We start from the raw sequence: 25,184 nt of genomic DNA, 5'->3' as shown, positions 1-25,184 counted from the left end.
TAAATAAGGAGAACAAACAGAGAGGGATAAAGGGCATGTGGAAATACTAGAAATGGATTTACTATTTTAGCATTGTACCAAGTGTTGTCCTTTACACTTAAATAGAATTTCATTTATAGTATCAGCTGAATGGCTGTGATTTCACTAGTTTGGCAGCAGATTTTACCTGTGGAGCCTTTCCAGCCTCTGCTCTGCTCTTTTTTTAAAATTCAGTGCAGGTATAGGCTGCTTTAGTTTATTTTTCTAACTATCAGAAATGCATTCAGAAGTGGAGAAATGGAGGATTCCCAATATTTCTTAATAATGCGAGCTTTGCACAGAAATATTCATCTTTCGTGGTATTCATAAAATGTGTGGAGCAGATTTTATCTGCAAGTGTTCATGGATCTGAAGGACACAAATTCATACACTCTCTGTTTATCTATACATTTTACGATTTAAACATGAATATTTGATTATTCTGATAAAACATAGAACTCTAGGTAATTATTAGTTTATTTAAGCCAGAGAAACACATTGAATTAATGTCTTCACTATGTTTTGCATTGTTTTTTTATTAGTGTAGATAATTATCTTTTGTCAGAACAGAGGAAGGGACAGGGAGGGAATTCCTGTACTGGAGCCTTCCTAGGCTGCAAGTTAACTTCAGCCAGTTTGCTGCCCCCCAACGCAGTAGTCTGCTCTTCCTCTCAGTTTTAGCAGCTTGTATCAGTCCTCTGGTACTGATACTGATCCTTCCTTCAGCATGGGTATTTGTGTGCCTGGGCACACGCTGTTGGAAAATGAGCTGGATTAAAACTAGCTCAGGAAAAAAAATAGTAAAAACAGTTAAGTGGGAAAAAGTGGCTGGGACAAATGTAAGGATTGCTTCAGCCTCCACTTGTACTCATGTATGTGAGCTTCACATATTTATAGACGAGTGTGTATTTTTGAAGGCAATATATTCTTGCTGTGCAACTTAACAAAGTAACACAGTGGTGAAAACAAAGACAATGGATTAAAATACGTCACTGATTTGCTGTGTGATCTTAAGCAAGTCATTTAGCTATCTCATGCGTCCGCTTCAAACTGGATATTGCTGGAAACCAGCTCTTACATTTGCATTTTTTTTTCCCCATAAAATAAATTTTTACGTCCATTTCTCCTCTCCTGAAACCCTGAAGTTCTGTAGGACTCCAGATGGGTTTTGTGCAGTCTGCTAATGTTAGCTCATTTTTACTTTAAAAGCACTGTAGCCTCTCCTGATGTGTTGGGTACAGCTGAGGCATCGGATTGCCAAACTCCCATTGGCAGACTGGGTGACCTACCTTTGGACGCAGGCTGCAATGGTCAATAAAAAAGCAATGAGAGAAATACCTGGTAGAGGATAGTGGGGTCACTGGTTATATATAGGAAGAGTTGCTCCAAAAATAGAGTAGTATTTGGAGGTGAATGACCTTAGACTATTTCAGGGCTATTGAAAGAGGTCTCTTTTTTTCTTCTTCTTTTTTTATCTCCCAGAGATGGAAGAATATTGCTGAATAAGGAATGTCTGATCCCATTTACTTCCTAGCCGCCAAATCATGCGTATTTGGAATCTGTTTAAGTGTCCTTCGGTGCATATAGTTTATTGCACAGGCCCGTTAATTCATTTGTTTTTCCATTGTGTAATTTTATACAATGGTTGTAATATGGCAACAAAGCTGGATCTTCAGAGATTCATTGTTCTGTAACAGTCCTGAAAATTAAGTGCCCACTATAGGTAACTATTAACTTAAAAGCTATTCCTTCCTACATATGTGCAATGAAAAATAGTCTCTGAATAATGAATAGCATTCCAGTATTTGATTCATGTCTGAAAGTAATTTTACAGAATTTTGATTTATCTTGTCTGAAGTACTTCTTGTATGTTTTCTGACTCATTTCTGTTTAACATATGCAGTAGGGCATTTTGAAATGGAGGTGAGTGAAACTGATACAATCCATAAAAATAGATGAATGGTGTTAAGCCATTTGATTCAGGCATGTAATCACGAGCTGCGGTATCCCTTCAGCCTTCACATCGTTCTCTCACGTAAACATGCTAGCACGTGGCTGGATTCAGTAAACGCTTCCCCAGTGCATTTCACTAACCGTGAAGACAGTCGAGACTGCATTTGAGCAGACCTGTTTTTCCTGGGCTCTGTACAGCCTCAGGAGCCCGTTGGAGTTTTTACTACCATAACCTCTGGACTACTGGAGATATTCCTCTCACCTGTAGCTACTGGAAGCTATGCAGCCTCCAGCGGCAGGTGTCCAGGAGCCTGCAGGTCACTTCCAGCTCCATCATTTTCATTCTGTGCTCCCCTAAGCAATTGCTGCAGGTGCAGCGCTGACAGTACAGTTCTTGAGACAACACGTGCACTGTCTTATGTCTCCAATTATTCAGGAAAAAATATTACTAACCCCTTTAATAGCAAGATGGAAATTTTGAAACTGTTTGTTCTGTGCCATAGGACCTATGTTGTCATTTAGCTTTCGCTGTTCCGAAAACAAAGCCAAAGGCTCCTCTACACGTTCCCCCTCTGCTTTATTGTGTTTGAGATGGAAGAGTAATTGTGCTTGGCAAGGGTGACTGGATTACAGCTGCCTTTGACTTCCAGGGTTTTTTTAGTGCCATCATGGTGCCTAAATGTGTGCAGAACACTGTGACACAATGGGGAAAATGGGATTTGATTTCTTTGAAATTAGAAAAAAATTGTGATTCTTTCCCTTTGAGAAGAATTGCCAGAAAACCGAATCAATTCTGTTTTATTTTTAAGACTTGGAAGGTTTTGACTCTGTAATACCAATTGCCGAGAAGCTTAATCATCCAACTACAACCAGACCAAAAGCTACTGGCAGGCGACCACCCTCCCAGTCTCTCACGTCTGTAAGTTAATTTTTCTTTTGTTTTAAAAATATTTTTTTCTGGTTTTTTTCCCTCCTCCTATTTATGTTCCCTGGTGTTTTTACTATGTTTACACAGCCATTCTTTCACACGTACTATGAGGCAGAGAGATGCAGCTCAGGAAAATTAGTGTCAAAAAGCTGCCAGTGTTTTGAATACTGATGTTTAAAACATTCCCTCCCTTGCAAGATTTGTACCCCCTTATTTGGGTGCTGCCAGGTATTCCTTGCCAACCATGACTGAGGCCAGAAGAATCCTTTATAAAAATCTTTGGAATAAGCCTGTTTGTGCTAAGTATTAAGAATGTTGGAAGTGTTTCCCAAAAGAAGCATTTCCCCTGGTTTCTCTAGGACACTCTCCCAGATTTTGAGAACAAACAGACAGTTGTCAGCCTTCAGCAGCTCTTCTTGAGCCACCATGTGTTTCTTCTCATTAAGCTCACAATTATAAATAAAAGGGTAATATAAATTTCACTCTCTAATATTGATCTTTAGACAAGTTGGTCTCGTAAACCATACTTTGGAAACCACTGCTTAGTTTTCCAGTGTCCTTTTCTTTGGGGTTTGGGGTTTGTTCATTTCTGTGCTTTTTACATTCTGGAACATCAGAATGGGAGCAACTACTGATGGTTACCTGTGTTCATGTTGCTGAAGAAAAGCGAAGTGGAGGGAAACAAAAAGGATTCTTGTGAAACTAACAGAATACCAAAAAGAAAGCTTTCGGAATTGACTATGTACATAAATACAGAAACATAAAAGACAACTTCAAAGGTCTTTCTTCCCCTGTCAAATCTATGGGGAAAGGAACAGGGGCGGAAAGAACCTTCCCTGTTTGCACCTTAACAAAGAGGCCGTGCACAAGGCAGCCCTGCAGTGCCAGAAGCGTGCACGGGCAGCAGCATGGGTCCTCTGAAGAGCAGCAAAGTGAGACCTGCGCTCAGCAAAGCCATGGCAGAGCTGCCTGGGCAGCAGAGCTGGTGTCCCCACAGCACAGTGATCAGCGTCCTAGCCAAGCAAGGTACAGCTCTTCTTGCAAACAGGAAGGTGCTTTCATCTTATGATATAATGCAATGCAAAGATGCAAATTAATGTTGAATTCAACTCTTAAGTATATCTCATTTCATAAACGCTTTGAAAGCATTCTAGCCTCGAAAACAAGATGTAAAAAAGGGGGGGGGGGGGGGAAGGAAGAGTCCTGATTTTAAGTATTGTTACTTTGAAAATGATAACTAAAAATAAAAAAGTCATCACATAAATGCTTTTCTTCTTCCTTTATTAAATTCTTGTACAATGAAAATACCTGCATTTTTTCCCTCTCTTGGTGTGTGTGTGTTTATCTACATAGTCGTCTCTTTCAAGCCCCGATTTCTTTGACTCACCAAGTCCTGAAGAAGAGAAGGAAGAACACGTTACACACAGAACTATTGAAGTCTCAAGGAAATCAAGAACTGTTACAATATCACAAGTAAGTTAATTGGAATATCTCTGCTTAACCTTATCACATGCATCTTCATGTTTGAAAACAGTATTCAAATATTTATTTTTAAAATTTAATTCAATGATCATTTGGTAACTGGCCCTTTAAAGAAGCTTAAAATGGTAAGGGTTACTAAAGATTGTCTGTGTTTGAAATGCAAGTCTAAAGTGAATTGCACAGTTAAAATGTCTCTATAGCCATACTGTGAAAAAATCCTTCTAGTGTAAATCCATTTCACAGAATCGGGAAGGCTAGGGAAATAAATTTTAGAGACAAAGTCCCTTTCTTGTGGTTGTAAATTAAGTTTATGTTAGCAGAGTCTGTGAGCAGAGAAAATACAACTCTCTGACCCACTCCAATAGTATGTGAATTTAAATTTGCAAGTATAATCACTTTTATACTGGTATAATTGTATTAATTTTATAGGCGTATACCATTCTTACTGTATATTGGTAGAAAACTATAGGGTGATCAAATATTACAGAAGGAGTATGTAGATCAGGCTTTAGAGCTATTTTTTAGTACATAAGGATATGTTTAATAATACAAATATTACATTCTAATAGTATAACAAAAGTATTTGAAAGATGAAGTCATGCACTTCTGTGATCAAGTTATACGGCTAATATTTTGCTGTATAGCTCCCTCTCCTGGGAGCACTGGCATTAAGGAATGCTCTTGGGCCAACATTCGTAAATTATATGCTGGTATTCCAAGGATGTAGATGTTGTTCTTGTAAAACAAGATGACTGCTATCAGAAAGTAGCTGCTTGAGGCTTTAATGTTGATAGCTAGTTAAGCTCTGGAATAAGGTATTCAGTGTGGATGACTCCAGTTGCACCTTGCTCACTTGCTCCAGGTTTGAACTCAGCCTGATGTCTCTTTTTAGTCCAAAGGAAACTTGCATTTACTGATATAAGGTTTATTATTCATGAAAGATCCATTTATATTACACATTACTCACCATTGCACACACATATATATGAAATGTTAAAAGAGTATTGTTAAGGTCATGAAGTCAAGCATTCAAGCCACTGGAGTGATTCCGCTTTCTTGTGATTATAACGCCATTTTTATTTCTACAGTCACACTGTTTTTTCTGCAGAACGCTTTTTGGGCCGTGCTTGCCCAGGACAGGTTCAGTGCTCAATCACGCTTGTGTGGTGGGCAAGACTGTTTTTTTGCAGAACTCAGTGGATCCTGCTCTTCCCTCCCCATCACACTTTCTCCTAATTATCATCTGATCGCTAACTTTTCTCTCAGTTACTTTGTCCAGCTAATGCCACCACCCCAGTCCCCAAGTCCTCACTTAAAATGTCTCCTTCCGTTTTCATACCTTTTTTTCTCAATATCTTACCCTATTTGCCACTCAACTTCAGTATCTCTTTTCCAAAGATAGACTTGGAGGGTTTCCTAGTGCTTTTTCTTACTCTTGACCAAATCCAATTTTCAGATACTCCCGGTAGCTGTCGTGTAATGCACACATTAGCATTGCCAAATAACAGTATGATAAATAATTAAGACTCACGCTAGTTGCCATTGTGATAACTGTACTTGTACACTGCTCTGTGTATGCAGTGAAGTAGCTGGTCATGTATGGTAGGTGGACTTCAGTTTTTCTATACCTCGTCTAGTAAGAGGACACTGGGAAGCGTGGGATCCTTCTGAGCTAGCCACATGGTTCCAGGGTAACTGCGTTAATGCTGTGTTTTTCTGTTAAGTTCCTGGAGGAATAAAGAGCCATTGGTAGTTATGGGGATTCACAGAAGCTTCAGTTAACAGAGGACAGTACAGTACATTTATTTCTTATTAATATATTATCATTTTGAACTCATGGGATTTTGTTTTTATATCATACCAACAAGCAAACTTAGAGAATATTTTGCTATTTTTGTAATGCTAAGGGCAACATGTAACACATTTTTTCATTTTTAAAAAACATTGGGTGTTGAAGATTCCTTCAGTGGTTAGTTGATGATCGTAAATTTAATCTGCAAAAAAATACGGCTTGGATTCTTGGCCATGCAGTTTTGTGCTCTGCAGGAGACATCCATGGATGTAGGTATATTCTCACAAATGTCTGAGAGAAACATTGAGCGTCTTTCCCTGGTTCATTTCACTGCTAGGTCTGAGATCTTGGAAACGCTTATTGCTGACTGAGTGTAGCAACTGTGGAAAGTCTTACTGAAGCTGTCTGAACTTCTGCGTCCCAACTAGAGCCCCTCTGATGTACATATACAAAGTTAATGACTAATTGTTATATTTATCATGCTTTGGCCAAAAATGTCCATGTTTGACTGTGGACTTTCAACGTTACTGAAGAGCAGCAAAATACTTTGTATTTTTTACAGGTCTGATTTTCATAAAGCTTTCTCCAGACATTAAATGTTATTCTTTTTGTTGCAGGTGTCTGATAATAAAACTTCCTTGCCTCCAAAACCAGGAGGTTTGGCTAGTGGCAGTAATGTACAACCATCGCTATCCCCTTCACCATCACCTGGATTTCACTCAATTGCTATGGGAACAATAGGCCACCGGTCAAATTCCCCATCCCTGTTCGGTACTGAAGGAAAGCCAAAGACTGAGCACTTGAGCCAAGGTCAGACTGCCCTGGAGGAGCTGAGAACACAAATTAAGGAGCTAAGAACCATCATTGAAACCATGAAAGACCAGCAAAAGTAAGTACTGCAAATCGCAACTGTAGGTGGGATGCATCCGTTCATGCATGGTGGTGGCAGTTTCCTCTTGAGCTTGCCTTCATGCATGTTGCTCTGCACAGTTTGCCTTTGTGTTTGAGAGTGATTTTCGTCTGCTCTCCTGACAGAATACGTTCAGGGGTAAGAAACTCAGGAAAAAAGACTGGCACTACCCATCTGTAACAGCTTTTTTTTCTGTGTTGTGACATAAGCAGATGTTCATGGGGTGTTGAAAAGTTAAGTTACAAGCTATAAGCAGTAAATAAGGTTCTTATGTTGTTTGGTTTGCCAATAACTATTTGGGAACTCATATGCATTGATCTTAATAAGGGGTGCATTTGTTCTAGTTGTAGTACAAATTGCTACAAGTTCCTAAAATTAGTAAATCAATTTGTTCCTTGACTGTTAGCACATTTTCCCAGGAAGCTTGTATTACAAAAGTAGTAATTGAATTGTGATTAAGACATTTGAAGACCTTTGTGTTTATGACTCTGAATATAACTATTTTAGTGTTGAGCATCTTTATTTTCTTTAAGCTGCTCATTTCTTAGGAGCAAATGGGGCTGGTGTGCAGCTTTTGCTATTCCTGAGAATATTTAATGTTTTGGAAGGTGAACCTTCACTTACGTTGTCAGTTGTGTATAGCCCAGGCAGGAAAAAGAGAAGGGAAAGCAGCGTGCAGAGACTATGGTGGAACAGAGGTGTGGGGGGAGTTTGGGAGAAGATGGGGGAGGGCATGGTTTGAGCTGGATTTAGCCAGCGAGCCCCACAGCTTTGCCTCTTAGGCTGATCCCTGCTCCTCTGGTCTCCCTGGCCCTTCTTGCAAGGGCTGCGTCCACCTACTGGTTTCTGTCTTAAGGTGAGATCATTCAGTGGGAACATAAGGTGGTGTCTGCTCCTTATAGCTATGTTCCCCTTCCTGACAAAGAAGGATGACAGCAAATCCATATTTGGGATTGTTAAGTCTTATAAATGAAGTTGAAGGTTACATTGTATTGCTGGCATTAACAGCTTTTAAGTGGCTTAAGTATGAGATAGCATGGGCAGGATTTGTGTTGCCAGTTCCTATAGCCCACCAACAGGCAATCCATCTACATTTTAGGGGCGAAAAAAGGCAACTGGGTGCTGATACAGTGTTGATACAGCCAGTCCAGAGCAAAGCCTGTGGATGCAGGGCTGTTAGGAGGAAATGTATTATTCATTAGCCATATGGGGTGGGGGGGGGTACTGTCCTTTTAGGGAGTCTCACTTCTCTGTAGTATGGCATATAGTATACAAGAGTATACTGACTTTAATTAGTTGTTCAAAGGAAAAAAGGTAACTAGTGAAGCAGGAAAAATATGTCTCCAAGAGGTGATCTTTATTTTACTAGTTTAATCGTTTCCATTCCAAGCTTTTTTTGCATTCTTTTAACAGAAAAGAGATTAAACAGTTGCTGTCTGAGTTGGATGAAGAAAAGAAGATCCGTCTGCGATTGCAGGTACTTAAATTATTTTTAATGTTATGCAAGTATTGGCAGGTTTGATTTAGCCTCAAGTATGGGACATAAAACTCTGCTAAGATACTTAGATTCCAGTGAATCAAAAACTACTAACATTTCTGAAAGGGATATACCTGTTCCTTTCATAGTGTTGCCAGTCTGTGTCATACATATTGCAATACTGGGTTCTTACTGAAAAGCCTGATAATTATCTAAAAATACATCAGCACAAGTACACAAATTTAAAAAAAAAAGGCAACACAATATAGGATTCAAACTATGATATTTTTTAGTCTCAGTTTTAATGGCTTGATTTTGTCACAAATAAAATCATGTCTTTTTAAATTATATGCTCTCACCCAAAGCTTTATATTTTGTAGTAGGCTTGTCTTAGTGTTGATATGCTTGGAATATTATTTCATATAGCAAGATTTTTATGTCTGCTTTACAGACTGTACTCAGGTTGTCTTTACTAAAGCATCCTAAACAATATAAAAGAAGGAGCTCTGATTAAGAGCCCAGTTACTGCTACCATAGTTTGCACAGTACCTTAGCTCTAGATGTTGTCGTGCTGCCTTAGTCATTTGCCAGGTAGCACGCTGCCCTACCTGTGTGAGAGTGGTGGAGCTGGGCCTTTGCTGGGACCATTGACTGTGCTGCTTCGATATGGAATGACGCTGAAACTGCTTTTCTGCGTTTTGGAGAGTGACGCACTTGATAAGTGTTTTAGTATTGATTATATTTTGTATTTTTATGGTATAGGTGAACTGTGCTTTTTCTTTGTGCTAGGGATAGAAAATAGAATTGTAATTCCACTGGGCTGTTCCTGCTCAGTAAAATGCTTGGGAACATGGCAAAGGGTGGCAGAACTGGGGACCATCAATGTCTGTGTTCCAGGGCTGCCTAAAGGACTTTATGCGTGCAACCACATAGGAGTCTGGCTTCTAGTAACACACAATTCATGTTCAGCTAAAATTGATTTTTTTTTTTCAGATAAAATCAATTAACATTTTTAATAGCAGTTATTGATTTAGTCTAACAGGCCAGATTATTCAGAGGTCTGGATTCTACCTCCAAGGATGGCTTTGCATCTTTATACAGAGACCTGCATTGGTGGTTTTAAAATTACGATCTTACAGCTGAATGCTTTTACTCCAGTTCAAATGTTGCTTATACTGGTAAATGTTCAGATGCTAGCCAAGGTGGCAGTATTAGCTTTACATGAAGATCAGAGTTCAACAGACAAAAGTTGATTACTTTAAGAGTGCTCTGATAGTCATAAAGTAGCACAGCTCTCAGTCCATGTACTGAAGAAGACTGCCTTGATGATATGGCACAGTTGAGCACTGCAGGTGTGTTTGGATAAATCTAATACCCCTGCCTCAGGGTTTCCAGTGTCTGTGAGAGGGGCCGAGTGTAAAACTAGGGCTGATGATGGTTTCAGCCACATCCTTTTACCACACAGCTGTACATCCATTGGAGCTCTTAAGGTGCCTGGACGCAGGCTTGATGGGTGTAGAAGGCAACCGCCATCCCTACAGCAGGAGCCATCCCTATAGGAGAGAAACGATAGGTTTTGCTCCTCAGCTACCAGTGCTCATGGTCAGCAGTTCAGTTTACTTGTGCCGGGTGTAAGTGCAGCAGCTGGCACATGGACACAGTGCTCATTCTGCAAGTAATTCCTGGCAGCGAGCTGCATGGCTTGTAAAAGTTGTAATTTAAAGAGTTTGAAAGGTCTTTTGATACATTCAATGGCTATACTTGTCAAGCTCTGAGGGGAGGAAGCTGTGAGTGGTCATCTTATGCAGCTGAGAAGGTCACCTCAATTTGTGAAATCTGTGGAAATAAGAGTAGTATAAAACCCATACTCAACACCTGTGGACAAGATGGAACATGTGCTTTTCAAGCACCGCCAACTGTGCCTCGGTTTGTTAAAGCATCTAATTTCATCACAAATATTTTTCTTTGTTTGTTTTCAGATGGAAGTTAATGACATAAAGAAAGCTCTTCAATCAAAGTGAATACTTGATAGGTGGAATGTCGCATTATTCTTCATGACTGAGACTCAAATTTATGCCCCAGCCAAAACAACTTTGTGCCAAATGATTTAAGAATTGCCTCAACATCCCTTTATTTGAAGGATTAGCACAACAGTTTTTGATAGCACAACAAAAATACCAACAACGAGGACAAAATTTCCACCCGAAGCAGTGCGGTGCGGCACTAGTTGTGACTGAAATTGATCTTCTTGTGCTAAAGGCTCTCTACTTCAAGATCCTAGGTGAAATGAAAACTCAGGCAGTTTAGTCCATAGTGGTACTATTTCGATGATATTTTTCCATAAATAAAGTGTATTTCAGATTATCTGTTTACAAGCTTTATGATTTTGACTTTTGGTTTTTAATTGTCTTTTGTCACAGATTTTAAAATGTTTGTACTGCATATAGCCAGGAATGAATGTTAATGTTGGGGCTGGAGGGATTATTTTTGCTTCGAGATAGAACAGCCTACTTTTTGTTATGGTTTTAAGTTCTGTTAAATATGCAATTTTATGTCCCCAAATCCCCTACAATTTAAACTTCGGTTGTGTACGGTAATGTATTTACAAGAAGGAAACAAACCGACAGAAATCTGGTCTTTGCAATGATTTGTGCCTTTCTTTGCCACACACTGACTGGAGCCGGTTGCAAGCCAGGTCTCCCTAATGTAGCTACCGTGACAACTCCTGTCCCCGGTGTCCGGCGGAGGTCACCTTCGCAGTGTACAGCTGCTCAGTCAGTAGAGCCAGGTCTCCGCGAGGTGGCAGGACAAAAGGGCGCAGCTGGGAGCAGCTTTGTCTTGAGCAGCTGTGGCTTTTTAGCTTTCCTGGTTTTGATAGGCCTCTCCCTTAACTTGAATGTTCATCTCCGCTTGATTTTCATTAGATGATTTAAACGCCCGCCTCTGTCCCCAATTTTGCACAGAGTGAACAGAATATGCATTATTAAAGCAAAAAATAAATAAAAGTAATCTATAAAACATGAATAAAAAGTTGTATTATTTCATGCACAAGGTTCTCTATCGTGTAACATCGTTTCATTTGCTGTTTATGTGGTATTGTTTGCTACATTATGTTGTACACTTACAGACTGATACACTTTACAGTCCTGTTTTTTGCAGCAGGACTTTCTTTTCATCATTTTATTGAACCTGATGCTTACTTCATCTCTTCCAGTTTCTCTGTTTGCTTTCATCCTTTCAAAATAAGGTCTCCCATTTTTCTGTTTGCGGTTTCATGTGTTCTTTACTAGCCGCGGAGTATCTCATACCTTGTCAGCAATCTCTGTCGAGTTTATACAAAGCGTTTAAATAATGGATATTTTTGCATAGCGTGGAGTGAGCGGGTGAGTGATATTGGTGATTCTTCAGAGTGACAAAAAAACCCACACAAAGGACCTGTTTGTCATCTCATCAAATGCTAGAGCTGGCTCCAGCCAGCATGTCCTGTATCACAGCTAACCACCCTGCCTGCCAGGAGCTGGATGAGACGGGGTGTTCAGTTGGCTGGTCACGTTCACACGTGGTTGGCAGAGTTCCCATAATCTTTTTGATAGGCATAGATATATAAAATGCACACTCCACCACACCCGAATCTTGCTTTATGGGTCTCAAGTGGCAATACAGAACCTCGGTGTTGGGATGATTTCCTCTACGATAGCATCTGCTTCTATTGTAACAGTGGTGTCTGAGACTGAAAGATCGGATAGTGAAACTTGAGAATTTTTTTTAAAGTCCCAATACATTGTTCAATGTACTCAAACAGAAGCACTAATAAAATATTTTATCACTGAAATGCTCTTATTTAACATTTCTAAATAACGGCATTAAAATATTTTTGTACAAAGAATGATAGTCCCACCATAGCTTTCCAGCAATAAAGATTTCTAGATCACTTCCATGTTTTTTTGTGAAGTTAGTAGCAGAGTTAGGAGCACAGGAGGAAATAAGGGGTAAGGAATAAGAATTCTGTTTGTGTTTGTAGTCATACATTTGCAACATGTATCCAGAAATGAACAGCTCTGGCTACCTAATTGCATCCCTGGAAAGAGATAAACTATTGTATCTGTAGTAAATAAAGTATTGATTCCTGAGTTGTACCTCAGAAATATAAGAGACATCTCAGAAATGTTCCTTTTTTCACAAATGCAAGTGAATTTGGCACGGAGTTTCCTTGTATCAGATTATAATTTTTTTTTTCTCCTGTTGAGATGATAACTTGTCATTTTATAAATCCAAGTTAGAAGCCCAACATATCATGTTTTGTAAAAGAAGGTTAAATAAGATTTTGTGAAAATGTTTTGTTTTGAAAGTTTATTATTCTAGGAGAAGAGAGTTTGTAGAAATACAAGCTCTTCTTGCTACCTTTCATTATAATAATAGAAAGTATTTCACGTAACACATGGATTTTTCCCTTTTTAAAGAGGATCAATTATGCATTAAACCTGTGGATATAAACTGCTGCTTTTAAAAATGTTTGGGTTTATATTTAAAGAAAAACAGAAAATGCTGGTGAGCTACAAAGTGATTTTGATGTGAAAATTATTAAATATTGTTGTTTGAAGAGCTGTGTAAAATGACTTTTCATTAATATGCACACACCGGTCTTGTGGCAGACTTCTGTTTATGTGTAGAAGTCAGGTGTGAAACATCAGGCTCACGCCTTTGGATGGTAATATTCAAATTCTTGATTTGGAAAATGTTTAGGTTATTAAGAAAACAGTTTTATGTTCTCTTTATGTTCTTTTTTCAACTCTAAAAGGAGCAAGTGTTTCTTAATGTGAGATCATGGCGCTTAGCACTTTAAAAAGTTCTACATGGAAATAAGATGGTAAATACTCATATTAAGTTCTGTTACTTAAATTTCATCTTCTGTGCGTTTCTTATTAACGATCCATTTGTAAATGAGCAAAAGGGTTAGATGAATCTGTCATTATGCTAAGAGGTCAAAGGATTGAACACAACTGTATGCAGCAAATTTTTATTTCTAGGTGTGATAGCCAGATGCTGAGTAAATTTTGTGAGCTACTTTGCGTACGAAATGCCCACAGGAGTGCCATACTCCGTGACAGCCAGGACTGAAATTTGCACCTGTGCAGGCAAGGTGAGAGAGCGCCGTAAAACACCCTCAGAAATTCATCTTCTGCTGAAGTTACAGAATCATTTCGCTCATCTTCTTGTGGAGCTGACTCACGTGTGAGCAGCCCCGCTCTCCCCCTGCTCGCCCTCCGTACCAGGCTGCCCTGCTCCAGGGGCGGCTGCCCGGGGGCCACGGCGTTACCAGCTCCTCTGCGCAGCGCCCCATGCGCGGAGCCTGTGCCGGCACAAAAATGCATTTGCTGCTGCAGGGCTGGCGTGGTGTGAAGATGTCTGGTGGTCTTGTGAATTCCTTGGCTGCGCCACGTTGCAGTCAGAACTGTGCTGACAGCTCTCGCGCTTTCAGCCTCGGTTTGGGGCTTTTATGCTCCTGTGGGCCTGCCTTGGCAGCGGGGGGAGGCTGTGGTCAAAGGCGCTGCAGTTCGTGGGTCCCGCAAATACCCAAGCACCAGAAGCCAAAGGGAGAGTACAGCTGGGGCGGGGGTGATGTGCAGCAGGAGCAGTCTCTGGTGTCTGCTTCTCCTCTGAAGAAAAGACCCTGAGGCTGGAAACAGGACAGAGGCACATTGATGAGGAAAGTGTGAAGGCTGGATAGAAAGAAGATACCTTTCACACAGGCGGGCTGTGGTTCAAAAGGCAGGTGGGAATACTGCTTAAAGGCAGAAACAACCAACCACTCCGCAACTAAGGCACTGAGGAGGCTTTTCGACTGCGTGGGGGTGGCAATGCTGCTGGGCACCCACGGTTCCTGCCGGCTTTGGCAAGGAGAGGGTCCTCCAAGCATTGACTTTGTTCAGGGCAATCTGCAGGGTAAAAAGAGCCAGAGAGGGTGGAGCCAAACTCCCCACACTAAACATTGGGTGCTTGTATCCATGGTTATTAATACCCTTCGGCCAGAAATTAGATTTTGCTTGGCACCTTTGGCCTCAGCTGACTCTTGAGCTGGCCTAGGAATTAGCAGCTGTTTGCCTGTGCCCCGGCCCATTCATTCCCTGCTTCCTGCAGCTGCTTCCCTCCTCCTGCCCTCCCGCCACGGCCCCTCCGCTCCTGCCATTCCCTGCCTTTGGAAAATAACCAAAGTCCTTAGCTCATCAGCCCTGAAAGTGAAGGGATGCCAGCGCTTCCCAGCCTGGAATAGAGCAGCTGAGGAAGCAAAAGGCACTTTTTAACTGTCCGCAGGAAGCCGTGGTGCTGTGTGTGCGCTGCCGGGGCGCGAGCGGCCTCCGCGCCCCCCGGCCTGGTGCCGGGCAGGCCAGGGCTCTGGGCAGCCTTCCCCTCCACATTCTACTGGGGTAACGAAGGTTATCGGACCCACTCAACACACTGGTGGTAGCTCTTTCTTTTAATGAAGCTGATTTCCAATCCCGTGCAGGCGCAAGCTTTTACAGGTAGCTAGCATAAACCACCGCAGCCTCAGGAGCAGATGCTGGAGAGACTTTCTTTGTGCTGCCACAGTCAGGCTTTTCTTGAACCAGCGACGCAGCTGAGTTTCCCCTTTCAGTGCTCACAGCTCCGCTATTAGACAGTGTGGGGGTCTGGAGTGCAAACAGCTGAGCTAACAAAATGTCTTAATGCTCTTGTGCATTTTTTTAAAAGTGTTAGAAATTTAATCATATTTTTAAATGTGTTAGTACTGTAGGATGAAAAATTTAAGGTCCAAATTAATTTTGTGGCAATTGTTACCCTACAAACCAGAGTGCTATCTTAGTGTATTTTAGCAAGTTAATTAACTGTAATTGCAGGCGAATCTCTAGAACGATGAGAATAATTGTTCTGATGATACATTGTAAAGGTTACAACAGGGAGGCAGGGCCTACCAATCTCTCTCAGCCCCTCAGATAAGTAGGTTTCGAACTCTCTTCTCTTCCTTTTTTTATGTAGGAAAAGCAACTGACGACTGTAGATGATGATAGTCACAGGCAAACGTAATGGGCTTTTATCAGTATGATCTTCAAAAGCTGTAATAGGCTGTTTCTCTTGGAGGAGAAACCTTGAACATTAGAATGACAAAGCAAATTAGATAAGAATGACCAGGCTTCACAAGGAATTTTGAATATCAGAACATTAAAGAAGTATCTATTTTCAAAACTTTCTCTGGTAAAACCCCTTCATTTCACTGCACCCAGACCTGGCATTTTCATTTGCTGTGGGAGATCATTTTCCTCAGTATGACAAGCTCTTCCCCGCGTGCTTCGTCCCAGGTAGCGAATGGCAAACGCGTTTCCGCAAAGGGACCCATCAGGCTGCTGTTCACCCCCTTGGATAACAGCAATGAAGAGTTCGGGATTTTGTGAGAGCACTTTTTGGGCTCTTCTTACAGGTAGTGAAAATTAAGCTGGACGTCTGTCCCTGCTACCGGATGACCCATCACCTGGGTTTACCCCCTTTTGGGGACGGTTTTCGTTGCGAAGGGCACAACAAGTGCAGGAGATACAGCACTGTTCGCACAATCCACGCACCATGCTTTCTCCTAGCACAAAGCACCAAAAAGCAGAACAGCAGCTAAGGAAGGATAAGTAGAAAAGTAGGTGCACCTGCATGGAAATTGCTGCTGCTGGATAATTTGGCTGCTCTGGATTCATAGAGCCAAATTTACTGAGCCCTGCTGGAAGCACAGATGCAGCCATTTAGCAAATGGCACAAAGCAGGGGCAAACACGACATAAATTTTGAGGCCCCAGCAAAAGCAGTGTTGGCTGGAGAAAGCTACTTCATTAATGGCTGGCGGGTCTCTCGCCGGAGGCTCAGGATGTTTGTGCTGTGGTTACGCAGTCGTGCCTGGTGTGTGTCACTGATCTCAGGGGAATGGAAAATTTCTGATGCTCTGACCTGAAGCGCCTGTTCACCTCAGAAATGCAGCTCAGTAACCTGTGCTTGGGGAGCTCTAACACAAGAAGGATGCCACGTTACTGCAATGGCTACGAGCTTCGATGTTGGACTTGGACTAATTGAGGTATGTTAAATCCAAGGCTGATTCAGTCAAAGTGCCGATTCAGAGCTCCCAAATGTCACCAGTGCAGCAGGTACCTGTCCTCAATGTACTAGCTGGAGCAGCACCTCTCTCTCCAGCTGGGTGCAAGTCTGGGGTAAGCCCACTCATGTTTTCACTCACTTTCCAGGTCCCCTCACTCAGGCCTCATGCTTCATCAGCTTTCTCCTGCATAATTACAAGCAGCAGCAACCTCAGACTCTAAACCTCCTCTTGTCTCGAATCTGACACCTTCCCACTCTAGAAATGTCCTAGCACCCCTGTGACACATGGGAGGGGAGCTGCCCACCTAAGGATGCAGCCCACCCCCTCTGCCCGTGTGAAGGTGCTGATGCTGCAGCTCAGGTAAGCTGGTTGCCATCTGCAGGCTCCGGCTGCCGTCTCTTTGCAGGCTGCACTGAGATGTTGCTGTGCCTCTGTCAAGCAGAAAGCAAACGGGGTGCTCCACAAGTTGTTTTCATGCTGCAGTGGTGTGTGCATGCCATACGGAAATCTGCAGCTCGTTGATCTTCTCATTTGGGGATGTAAGAAAGCGCCTGACATTTGTCCTACATGCATGTGTGTGCCAAAGTAATAACCTTATATTTTACTTCTTTGTTGCTGTGTCAATAGCTGAGAACACTCCAGAGCAATACTGAAATCACTCACAGTTTTCCAACTGGATTTAAACTTCTAGAGAAAACAAGGCTGTCAGGTAACAAAAAGGTAACATACCTTTTACTACGGCTTCTGGGAATCTTACTGCTATCATCAGCCCAACTCTTTCCTTCAAACAGCTGTTATTTGGAATTTCCCAAGTCAAAAGAAGAGGTAGATGTTTCTGTTGTGAGGCTATTAGCAAAGCCATGTATTGGTTCCTGTGAAGAGGTCAGGAATGCTCTGTGCTTTCCAGGTGTCTTGGACTTGAACAGGAAGTGAGTTCGTATTGAACTTGGTTTTCACTGTGAAGTGGGAGAAGAAACTCTTCGGTCCTTTGACAGAAATGTGATTTGACACAATGATGGGCTGAAGGTCTCACTTATAGCATTATAAAACTTCTCTGGAATGATTCCTATCATGCTGGCAGATAGATGCCTGAAAAGGGACTGCATTTGAGTGACAATGTATCTGGCCGTAAAATTTTCTAACTGTGTAAGAGTGACGTGTTATTCGGCAGTGGCTTTAATAGCCTCGAGCATGTGACACTGCTCTAGCAAAGAAGAAATGTAATACAAGTTGACAAAGCAGAGAAGATGAAGTGTCTGGCATCGCATCGTCTCACTGTGTAACCAGGAGAGCTTGAAGACCAGTTGTAGACTGGTGCGTGGCAAGTACTATGTAGATTCGGGTCCCATCATTAAAAATACTGAGGACTGCACCTAGCCAAACCCAAATATTAAAATCAGACCCAATGCTAATAAGCTCACACTTAGAAAGCAAGGGCATCATGCAAGCAGAGAAAATAGTTGCCAGAGGTTTTGAGAAAGGCTAATCTTGCTTTCTGTCTCACTAGGTGCCTTAGCCGTGCTCCTACCAATTATTGCCTGCTTCTCCCATGACTTTTCACACTGCTGGTTCATGACTGTGAATTACTTACTGATTAAAAAAAAAAAAAAAAAAAGCAGCCCCTATTTTGGGCATTGGTAGATTTCTTTCTTCACTTATCAAGCTCATATTTAATAAATGTTGCAATTTCTTGACTGCCTTAACAAGAAGAAAAAGTGGGTGCAATTTAAGGATTCTTACTGAAGTTGTACTAAATTTCCATATTTACTTAAATATATGAAGTTTTCATTATACCTGTTATAAAAGTGAGTATCAATGTAACAGATGAGGTTTTTTTTATTTGTCGCTTCAAAGCAATTCTTGCCTCTTCAGGATTCCTTTACTTTTCACAGTCCCAACAGGTAATACCAAAACCATTGTGATTACAGATATTCAAAATGCTTTTAAGCAGCATTGACAGCTTTGCTTTTGCTAAGCTTCTAAGTCCCATGTATCCTCATGTATCTGGCATCTCCAGCAATATAAAAATTGCCTAAATGTGAATAAAAATGAACCACATCATATTCTAGTCTTCTCCACTGATTGTACCATATGTGTGCATAACCATGTTGTGTTCCTGTCACAGTCACAATTCTGCTGGACTTCCGTTAATCAGTAGACAGAACGAGCCTGTTTAACTGGAATAAAAGTGAATACTCAGGTGGCCTTTATCATGAATATTTCTTCAGTGAGAAATAACCTGAGAAAGGCTAAAAGTGAGAGTCTTGTCTTAAAACAGTACGTAAGAATAACTGCAGTGAAGGTGCTGAGCCATGACACGTAAAGACGTCAAAGATATTTTGATCAAGCTGAAAGCAGGAAAATTAATCAGGCCTGGTAAGAATATTTAATCTTCTGCCTGTGCAAACATTTTAAACCAGACCTCTTGAAGTTGCTTCTTATTCCTTGAGGAAAAGTGTATTTCTCGCCTCTAGGACCTGCTGAATTGGAGAGACCTAGCACAAGGAACAATCTGTTAGGTTTAGGACTGCGAAAGAGAAAATATTCATCTTGTCGAGATGCTGTACGAGCGAAGAAATCTAGGGCTGTTATTGTTAAAGTATTAATATCTAGTACTGGAATACTAAAAATCAGAATGATATAGACAGTCAGCTGAGGACTCGATCCTCCTAAGGTGAAAGTTTTCTCTTTCCCCAGGTTTTCTTGAGGTTTTCTCTAGCATTAGTCATCTTAGTGGGGGTTCAGAAATTTCAGGGTCCAAGGGAGGTCTTTCTGGATGGGGGCCTGGTTTGGTTTTCTCCCATCTGAAGTATAAACTAGAAGTTATTTGAAATGTGTTGAAAACTGGAGATAAGCTGTTTTCTGTTTGATTAATTGAATAAAGATTACATTTTGGAGAACTTGAGTTAACTTCTGGCTCTAAGCTGGCCGTTTGCACTTCAATTCCTGTACCGAGTAAGGAAGGCAGGCCGGAGAGCCACAGGTACTTAAATCGGAACAAAGTTTTTAACCAGACTTTATAAATGCACGTGCCTGAGTCTTGCATAGCTGATCTGATCGAGCTGTCTGATAGAGGGAAAGAATGTAAATAATGCCAACTATCAGCCATGTAGAAAGTGAGCTCTCTGCATCGATAGAGATTCAGGACAGGTTGGGGGTTTTTTAATCCTTCTCTTTGCTGCTGTGTTTACTGGTGGGTTATTGGTATGGGGGTTTTTTATCATTATTTCAAATGCACACAGTCAACTGTAAGTGAGATTCTGGCTTTGTGGAAGCTATTGAGAAGACTTGCATAATTTCTTCAGTGCTAGCCTGCACTCCTTAATCATCCACACTTCAAAGACTTGCTCTATAACTGCTCAAAATCCAAAGGCAAGAACTTTTGATTAGAGCGCCGGATGTGCTGAAAACTAAAGGAGATGAGGAATTTGGAATCAAAGCCAATTTTGAAATTGATTCCATTTTGCTCTGTGTACTTGTGAGCACGCAGAGCGTATGTATAAAATTATCATTCTTTAAGGCAGACGGAGGGGAAAGGAAGAGAAAGGTCACCCTTTGACTAACCTTGGGTTTCATACGAGGTGTCACTCTGCCCTTCATTTGCAAGGGGCGGTGACGAGCAGACGCTGTGCGCAACGTGCTTCCCTGTGCAAAACGGTGGATCTGAATAGAAAGGTGTGCTGGGGATCGTGTGCTTTGACCCAGCAGTCGTTTTCTTTGCCTTCATTCTTTGTCAGGAGGTCAAATGAGCTTGTGAGGCCTCACGCTCTTCAGTGAAAGAAAAGCACGAGGAATCCCTGGGAGCTCTGAACCCAGTTCCAGTGTTGATTTGGTGGCCAAGGTGTTTTGACTTCACATCGCTCCAAGGCACCCAGGTTTCCCCTTGCAAAACAGGTGTGCTTTGCTGCAAGTCAACTTTTAAAGCTTGTAGCATTTTTAGGCCTCTTCACAAAGCTTTTCTTCAAGAATTATCCATGTTGCTTAGCTTCCATTGTACAGAGTTAATATCTTTTGAATTTGACTTTTGAACAAAACCAGACAGTTTATTAGACGACTTAGGGAGAATTCACAGCATTTTATTTAAATTCTAGTAAAGCTTCTACATAATGACCTTGAAAAAGAAAGTATCTTTTGTCTGGATCCATGCTTTAAAAAAAAAAAAAATCTTATCTTGCTCTTCAGTAAAGAAATTAACTATTTTCCTCCTCATCCACATGACAGCAGTATCTGTATGGTTACCTGGAGACCTGCTCACCATGAATGAAAATAAGTGGGGTAGCACATTAGCAACAGTAATACCAAAGGGTCCATTAACAAAGTGTTTGCTCAGAATAGTGTAAACACCACAAATTGCATTATCCTGTGGAAGGCTGGTACAGGAAAGAATTCAGACACCGAAATATTTTCCCTGACGCCTGATCTTCACAACATACGTAGGAAAAAAAATCTCACATCTAGGATACAGAGTTCAGGCTTTCTGGATGCGTGTCCGCGCGAGGCGGCTGTCACCCTGGCGGTGCTTCTTGGGGGAGCCCGTGCAGGCCGCCGCCGCCGCCTGGCCCCAGCTGCGGGCTCTCTGCCTGGGGCGCGAGGCCAGGAGGGAGATGTGGTCGTGCCCGAGGAGGTGCCCATGTCTGCGGCCGGTCGGTGCCAAGTGGCCCCGGAGGGACTCCTGGGCACCCCCGCGCCAGGCGCGTGCTGCAGGCCCGGGGCTCCGCGCTGGCGGGCAGTTCTTCAGGGAACGCTGCCGGGGCGCGGCGGGGTGGATTTGCGCTTTGGAAGAAGAGCTCGGATCCGCGGGCTCCCCGCGGGCCTGGGTGGCTTCTGGCTTACTTGGTACTGACCTGAACCAAGAGCGCTCGGCTTTCCCCGACCCTGGGTAAAACGGGAGGAGCCCTCTTTATAGCCGAAAATGTTAGAGTGCGATGAAAGTGCAGTCTGGCGTTTATGCCACCAGTTCTAGTGTGTGTTTTCTTTTTTAAAAAAAAAAAAAGGAAGCTAAGGTATGCTGTAGCTATATATGCATTGGGGAAAAGGTGGCACGTCTGCCTGTGGAGTCAAGCTCTATACAAGTTTACAGCTCAGCTTTACAGTTTGAACTGTAACTTTGTAGCCCTGGGGGAAAAAAAAAAATAAGATTTGCTCCCCATTAGCCCAGTTATGCCTAGAGAAACAACTGCTGCTCGGGGATTTGCAAAATGGGAAGAAAAAAAAAAAAAAAAAGGCGGTTTCAAGGACATCTATTTTCTTTGGAGCACTTGCTGTCTTTGTGAATTGCAGCAAACCTATGGCTCCTGGTGTCTAAATGGTAATTAATATTCTGCACTAAGGGGATTTCATAGGTGCAGAGCGCTGTCTGAGAAAACTGTAGCATCATCTTTACGTTTCTGTATGGGAGCACACATTGACTTCTCGAGGTTATGCTCGGTTTTGTTAGGCTGGGTTCTGTGCAAAGGCAAAAGGTCTCGGAAAGGTGCATGAAAGCTGAATGTTCACTTCTGGCCTGGACCTTTGAAGAGGCAACTCTGGGGGCAGAGTGGCTCTTTTTATAACCTCATTACTGGACCGCGTTTCCAAAAGAGGAAAAAGCGCTACATGACTTTCCTTTTTTTTTTTTTTTTTTTAAAAACATTTTTTGGTTTGCATGGACACAGTTCAAATATCCCAAAACCTGAATCTCCCATTTATTCTCACTCAGGTGACTTGCAAGATCTGAAGATACTGTTGCTCAGTGGAAATGTCAGGCATACCAGCACTGAACCACACTTTCTGAAGACTCAATTGTAGTATATAAAATGAAGCTTCTTCCTCTAAAAATACTCCTTGCTTCCAGATTTAAAAAAAAAGCCTGTGAACTCTGAACAAATTGCACCAGGTTAAACTACTGAAAATGGATATTCAGAACGTGTTGGCTTCCTAGGAAAAATGCCCAAGGAATAGTGAGGATGCTGTTTGGAAGACGAATGGATAGAATTAAGAAAAGGGGAAAATATCACATATTCACATAAAGTATCTACTAAGAGAGACCGTCGCTCTGTTTCAAGACCAAGAGACAGACCTCTCAGCAAGCAATTCAGAATAGTACCAAATATTAAATACTGCAAAATGAAACCTAAAGACACATCACAGATCTACAACAAGGCAGAAAAGGCTTATTTATTATGTCTCAGTGGCATCCCGCTAAGCAATTTCAGCCTACCTGTTTGCTCTAAATTGACACTTCCACAATTTTCAGAATTACAGAAAGCACCACGCCATGCCTCTGCTGTTCTGAACCCATCAAACTGCAATTTGTTTTTTGCATGTTAGTTGCTGAAAGCCCAAGAATGTTCTTGAGTAAGATAAACGCTTTCCTGTGCAAATAATCCCTTAACTTTGCCAGTACTGTATTTTCCATTTCAAGTTTTCATACCAGCCATTGAACCAAACTTTCTTATAATGCAAAAAATACAACCTAGGGTTTGTATTGAGGAGGATCACAGATGTATGTGCTACCGCTTTTTGTTTGTCAAAGGCTTCAGTGTGCACACTGCGTATCTTCTAAATGCAGATTTAGGTTTTTCTCCTGTTACATCAGCTAATTGGTGCATTACTGGATCAAGGCTGACAGAGTTGTCATATAAAAAGGCTTGCTCTTGCCTAAAGAGGAAAGCTGCCAAGAATGAGTAGGATCCCTGGTGCCCTTGGTATATCATTCCTCCAAAGTCTCATGTATTACTGCTTTTGTCAAAAATGCACACACACCCCAACCTGTGGACTAAATCGAACGATTTATTTGCCCCAAACTGTTCAAAATGAGAAACAGGCTTGCTTCTTAAATTATTTCTCCACATTCTCTCTAAAATCTTTACAAGCCACGAAGCAAACACGAACACTGCACAGCGCTATGCTATCCTCATGTTGGAGCGTTTCTCAGAAAGACTGTCTACTGCAGTTCTTATTACGGTCACCTAAACCATGGGGCCAGGCACCTAAAGAGCAAAATACTGTGCTCTAAGTCTTTGGTTGTTGCTTTTGTTGTATTACAACACACGGCAGAAATATTAACCTCTGATAGCCACAAGGAGCCACGCTGCAGCAGAAGGTGAAGGCGCCGCTTGTTTCAAACCTCTTCTGTCACAGTGCATGAAAAACAAGATGAAAAAGTTTTCCAGACAGGTTTACTACTTCAAAACCCAATTTGCTTGAGGACTGCAGTTTCCCACTGTTCCTTCGATCACTAGTAGGCGGTGGTCTCCATAGGGTGTATCAATGTCCCTTCGACAGCTGCGGTACAAGGCCGAGATACAAAATTATCCACGTGCAGCCTGCCTTTCGCTTTCTCTTTCTGCACAGATCAGCCACTCGCCCAACAGCGGGGCCAAAGCTGAGGCTGCCGTCGCCACTTTAGCTAATAAGAAAAATGTGTTAGTAAATGGAACGGTCAAAATTAATTTTGTTCTTATAAAGAAGCCAGGAGTTGCCACAAAGTTTCTCAGAGCTGATTTTACCATGACAGTGGGGGATTTTAAAGAAAAGAGAAGGAATTGAAGGATGAACAATTACCTAAACTTCTGATACAGTTGGTCTGTGGTCAAAGTCGTTTAAACAGTAACAGAAAGAAGAACCAGCGGGGGAAAAGATACGATAAGCGAGTCGAGGGAAGAAAAAGCAGTAGCAGCTGCCTCTGCTTCTTAAGAAACGGGGTGGACCTGAGGTGCCACCCGCGGGCAGACCCCCGGGTTGCGAGGGGCGCCCCGCCTTGCAGGGCGCGGGAGGCGGCGGCGGCGGGGAGCCCGGCCGGGGCCGAGCCGGCTCCTCTCGGCCGACGGCGGGTAAACGGCCGCCAACGGCCGCGCGCGCGGCGGGGGAAAGGCCCCTCCGGGCAGCCCGGGGGAGGCGGGCGGTAGCAGCCCGACCCGCGGGTTCCCCGCTGCAGCCGCTCGCCTCAACCCCACCCCGGTCTCCCTCAGAGGAGCCCGAGGGGCGCACGCCGCCACCCCGTAAAATAGCGACAGCAGCCACCGCAGGAGCAGCGGGCGGTGCGCGGAGGTACTGCTCGCACGGCGAGGGGCGGGGAAGGGAAGTAATAAACGAGGCGCGGTCGCCCTGACGGCGGTACCTCCCCCTCAGTGCCGCTTCGGTGGCGGGGCGAAACGGGGCGGTTGTCCCGGGAAGGCACGGCGGGCTGTCCGGCCGTGCCGCCGGGGGGGAGACGGGCTCCGCGCCGCGCCGCGCCCTGCCGCGCGGCTCCCCCGGGCCGTCCCGTCCGGGGAGGGCGGCACCGAGCTCCGCTCCGGCCGCCTTCACCTCGCCCCACCTCGTCCCCGTGTCCGCCCGCCCGCCCGGGAGCGGTGCCGCCCGGCCGCAGCGCCCAGCCGCGGAGGCGAGGGGGGCAGCGCGGGCGGAAGGGCCGCGCTGCGGGAGGGAGCCGCCTCGCCCCGCGCCGCCGGAGTTTGCCCGGCTGCTGGCGATGGGGCGCCGCCCCGCCTGAGCACCTGCCGGCAGCCACCGGCTCCCCTCAGCCCTCGACGCCGCT

At 43.0% G+C, this 25,184-nt stretch overlaps 1 protein-coding gene across 4 annotated transcripts in view; it reads left to right on the top strand.

Annotated features, from left to right (window-relative positions):
• Positions 1 to 13,057, top strand: part of SH3KBP1 (SH3 domain containing kinase binding protein 1) — a 237,564-nt gene extending 224,507 nt beyond the window's left edge. For all 4 annotated transcript variants that reach the window (XM_082334033.1, XM_082334034.1, XM_082334035.1 and 1 more), the window contains 5 exons: positions 2,781 to 2,890; positions 4,253 to 4,372; positions 6,791 to 7,062; positions 8,497 to 8,560; positions 10,540 to 13,057. In XM_082334033.1, the coding sequence (XP_082190159.1) occupies positions 2,781 to 2,890; positions 4,253 to 4,372; positions 6,791 to 7,062; positions 8,497 to 8,560; positions 10,540 to 10,581 (608 nt within the window). In that variant the 3' untranslated portion in view covers positions 10,582 to 13,057. The remainder of the gene's footprint in view (positions 1 to 2,780; positions 2,891 to 4,252; positions 4,373 to 6,790; positions 7,063 to 8,496; positions 8,561 to 10,539) is intronic.
• The last annotated feature ends 12,127 nt before the right edge of the window (positions 13,058 to 25,184 follow it).

The sequence above is a fragment of the Platalea leucorodia genome, assembly GCF_965183815.1.
Source record: "Platalea leucorodia genome assembly, chromosome: 2".
Classification (NCBI taxonomy): domain Eukaryota; kingdom Metazoa; phylum Chordata; class Aves; order Pelecaniformes; family Threskiornithidae; genus Platalea; species Platalea leucorodia.
This window is presented reverse-complemented; position numbering and strand designations above follow the sequence as displayed.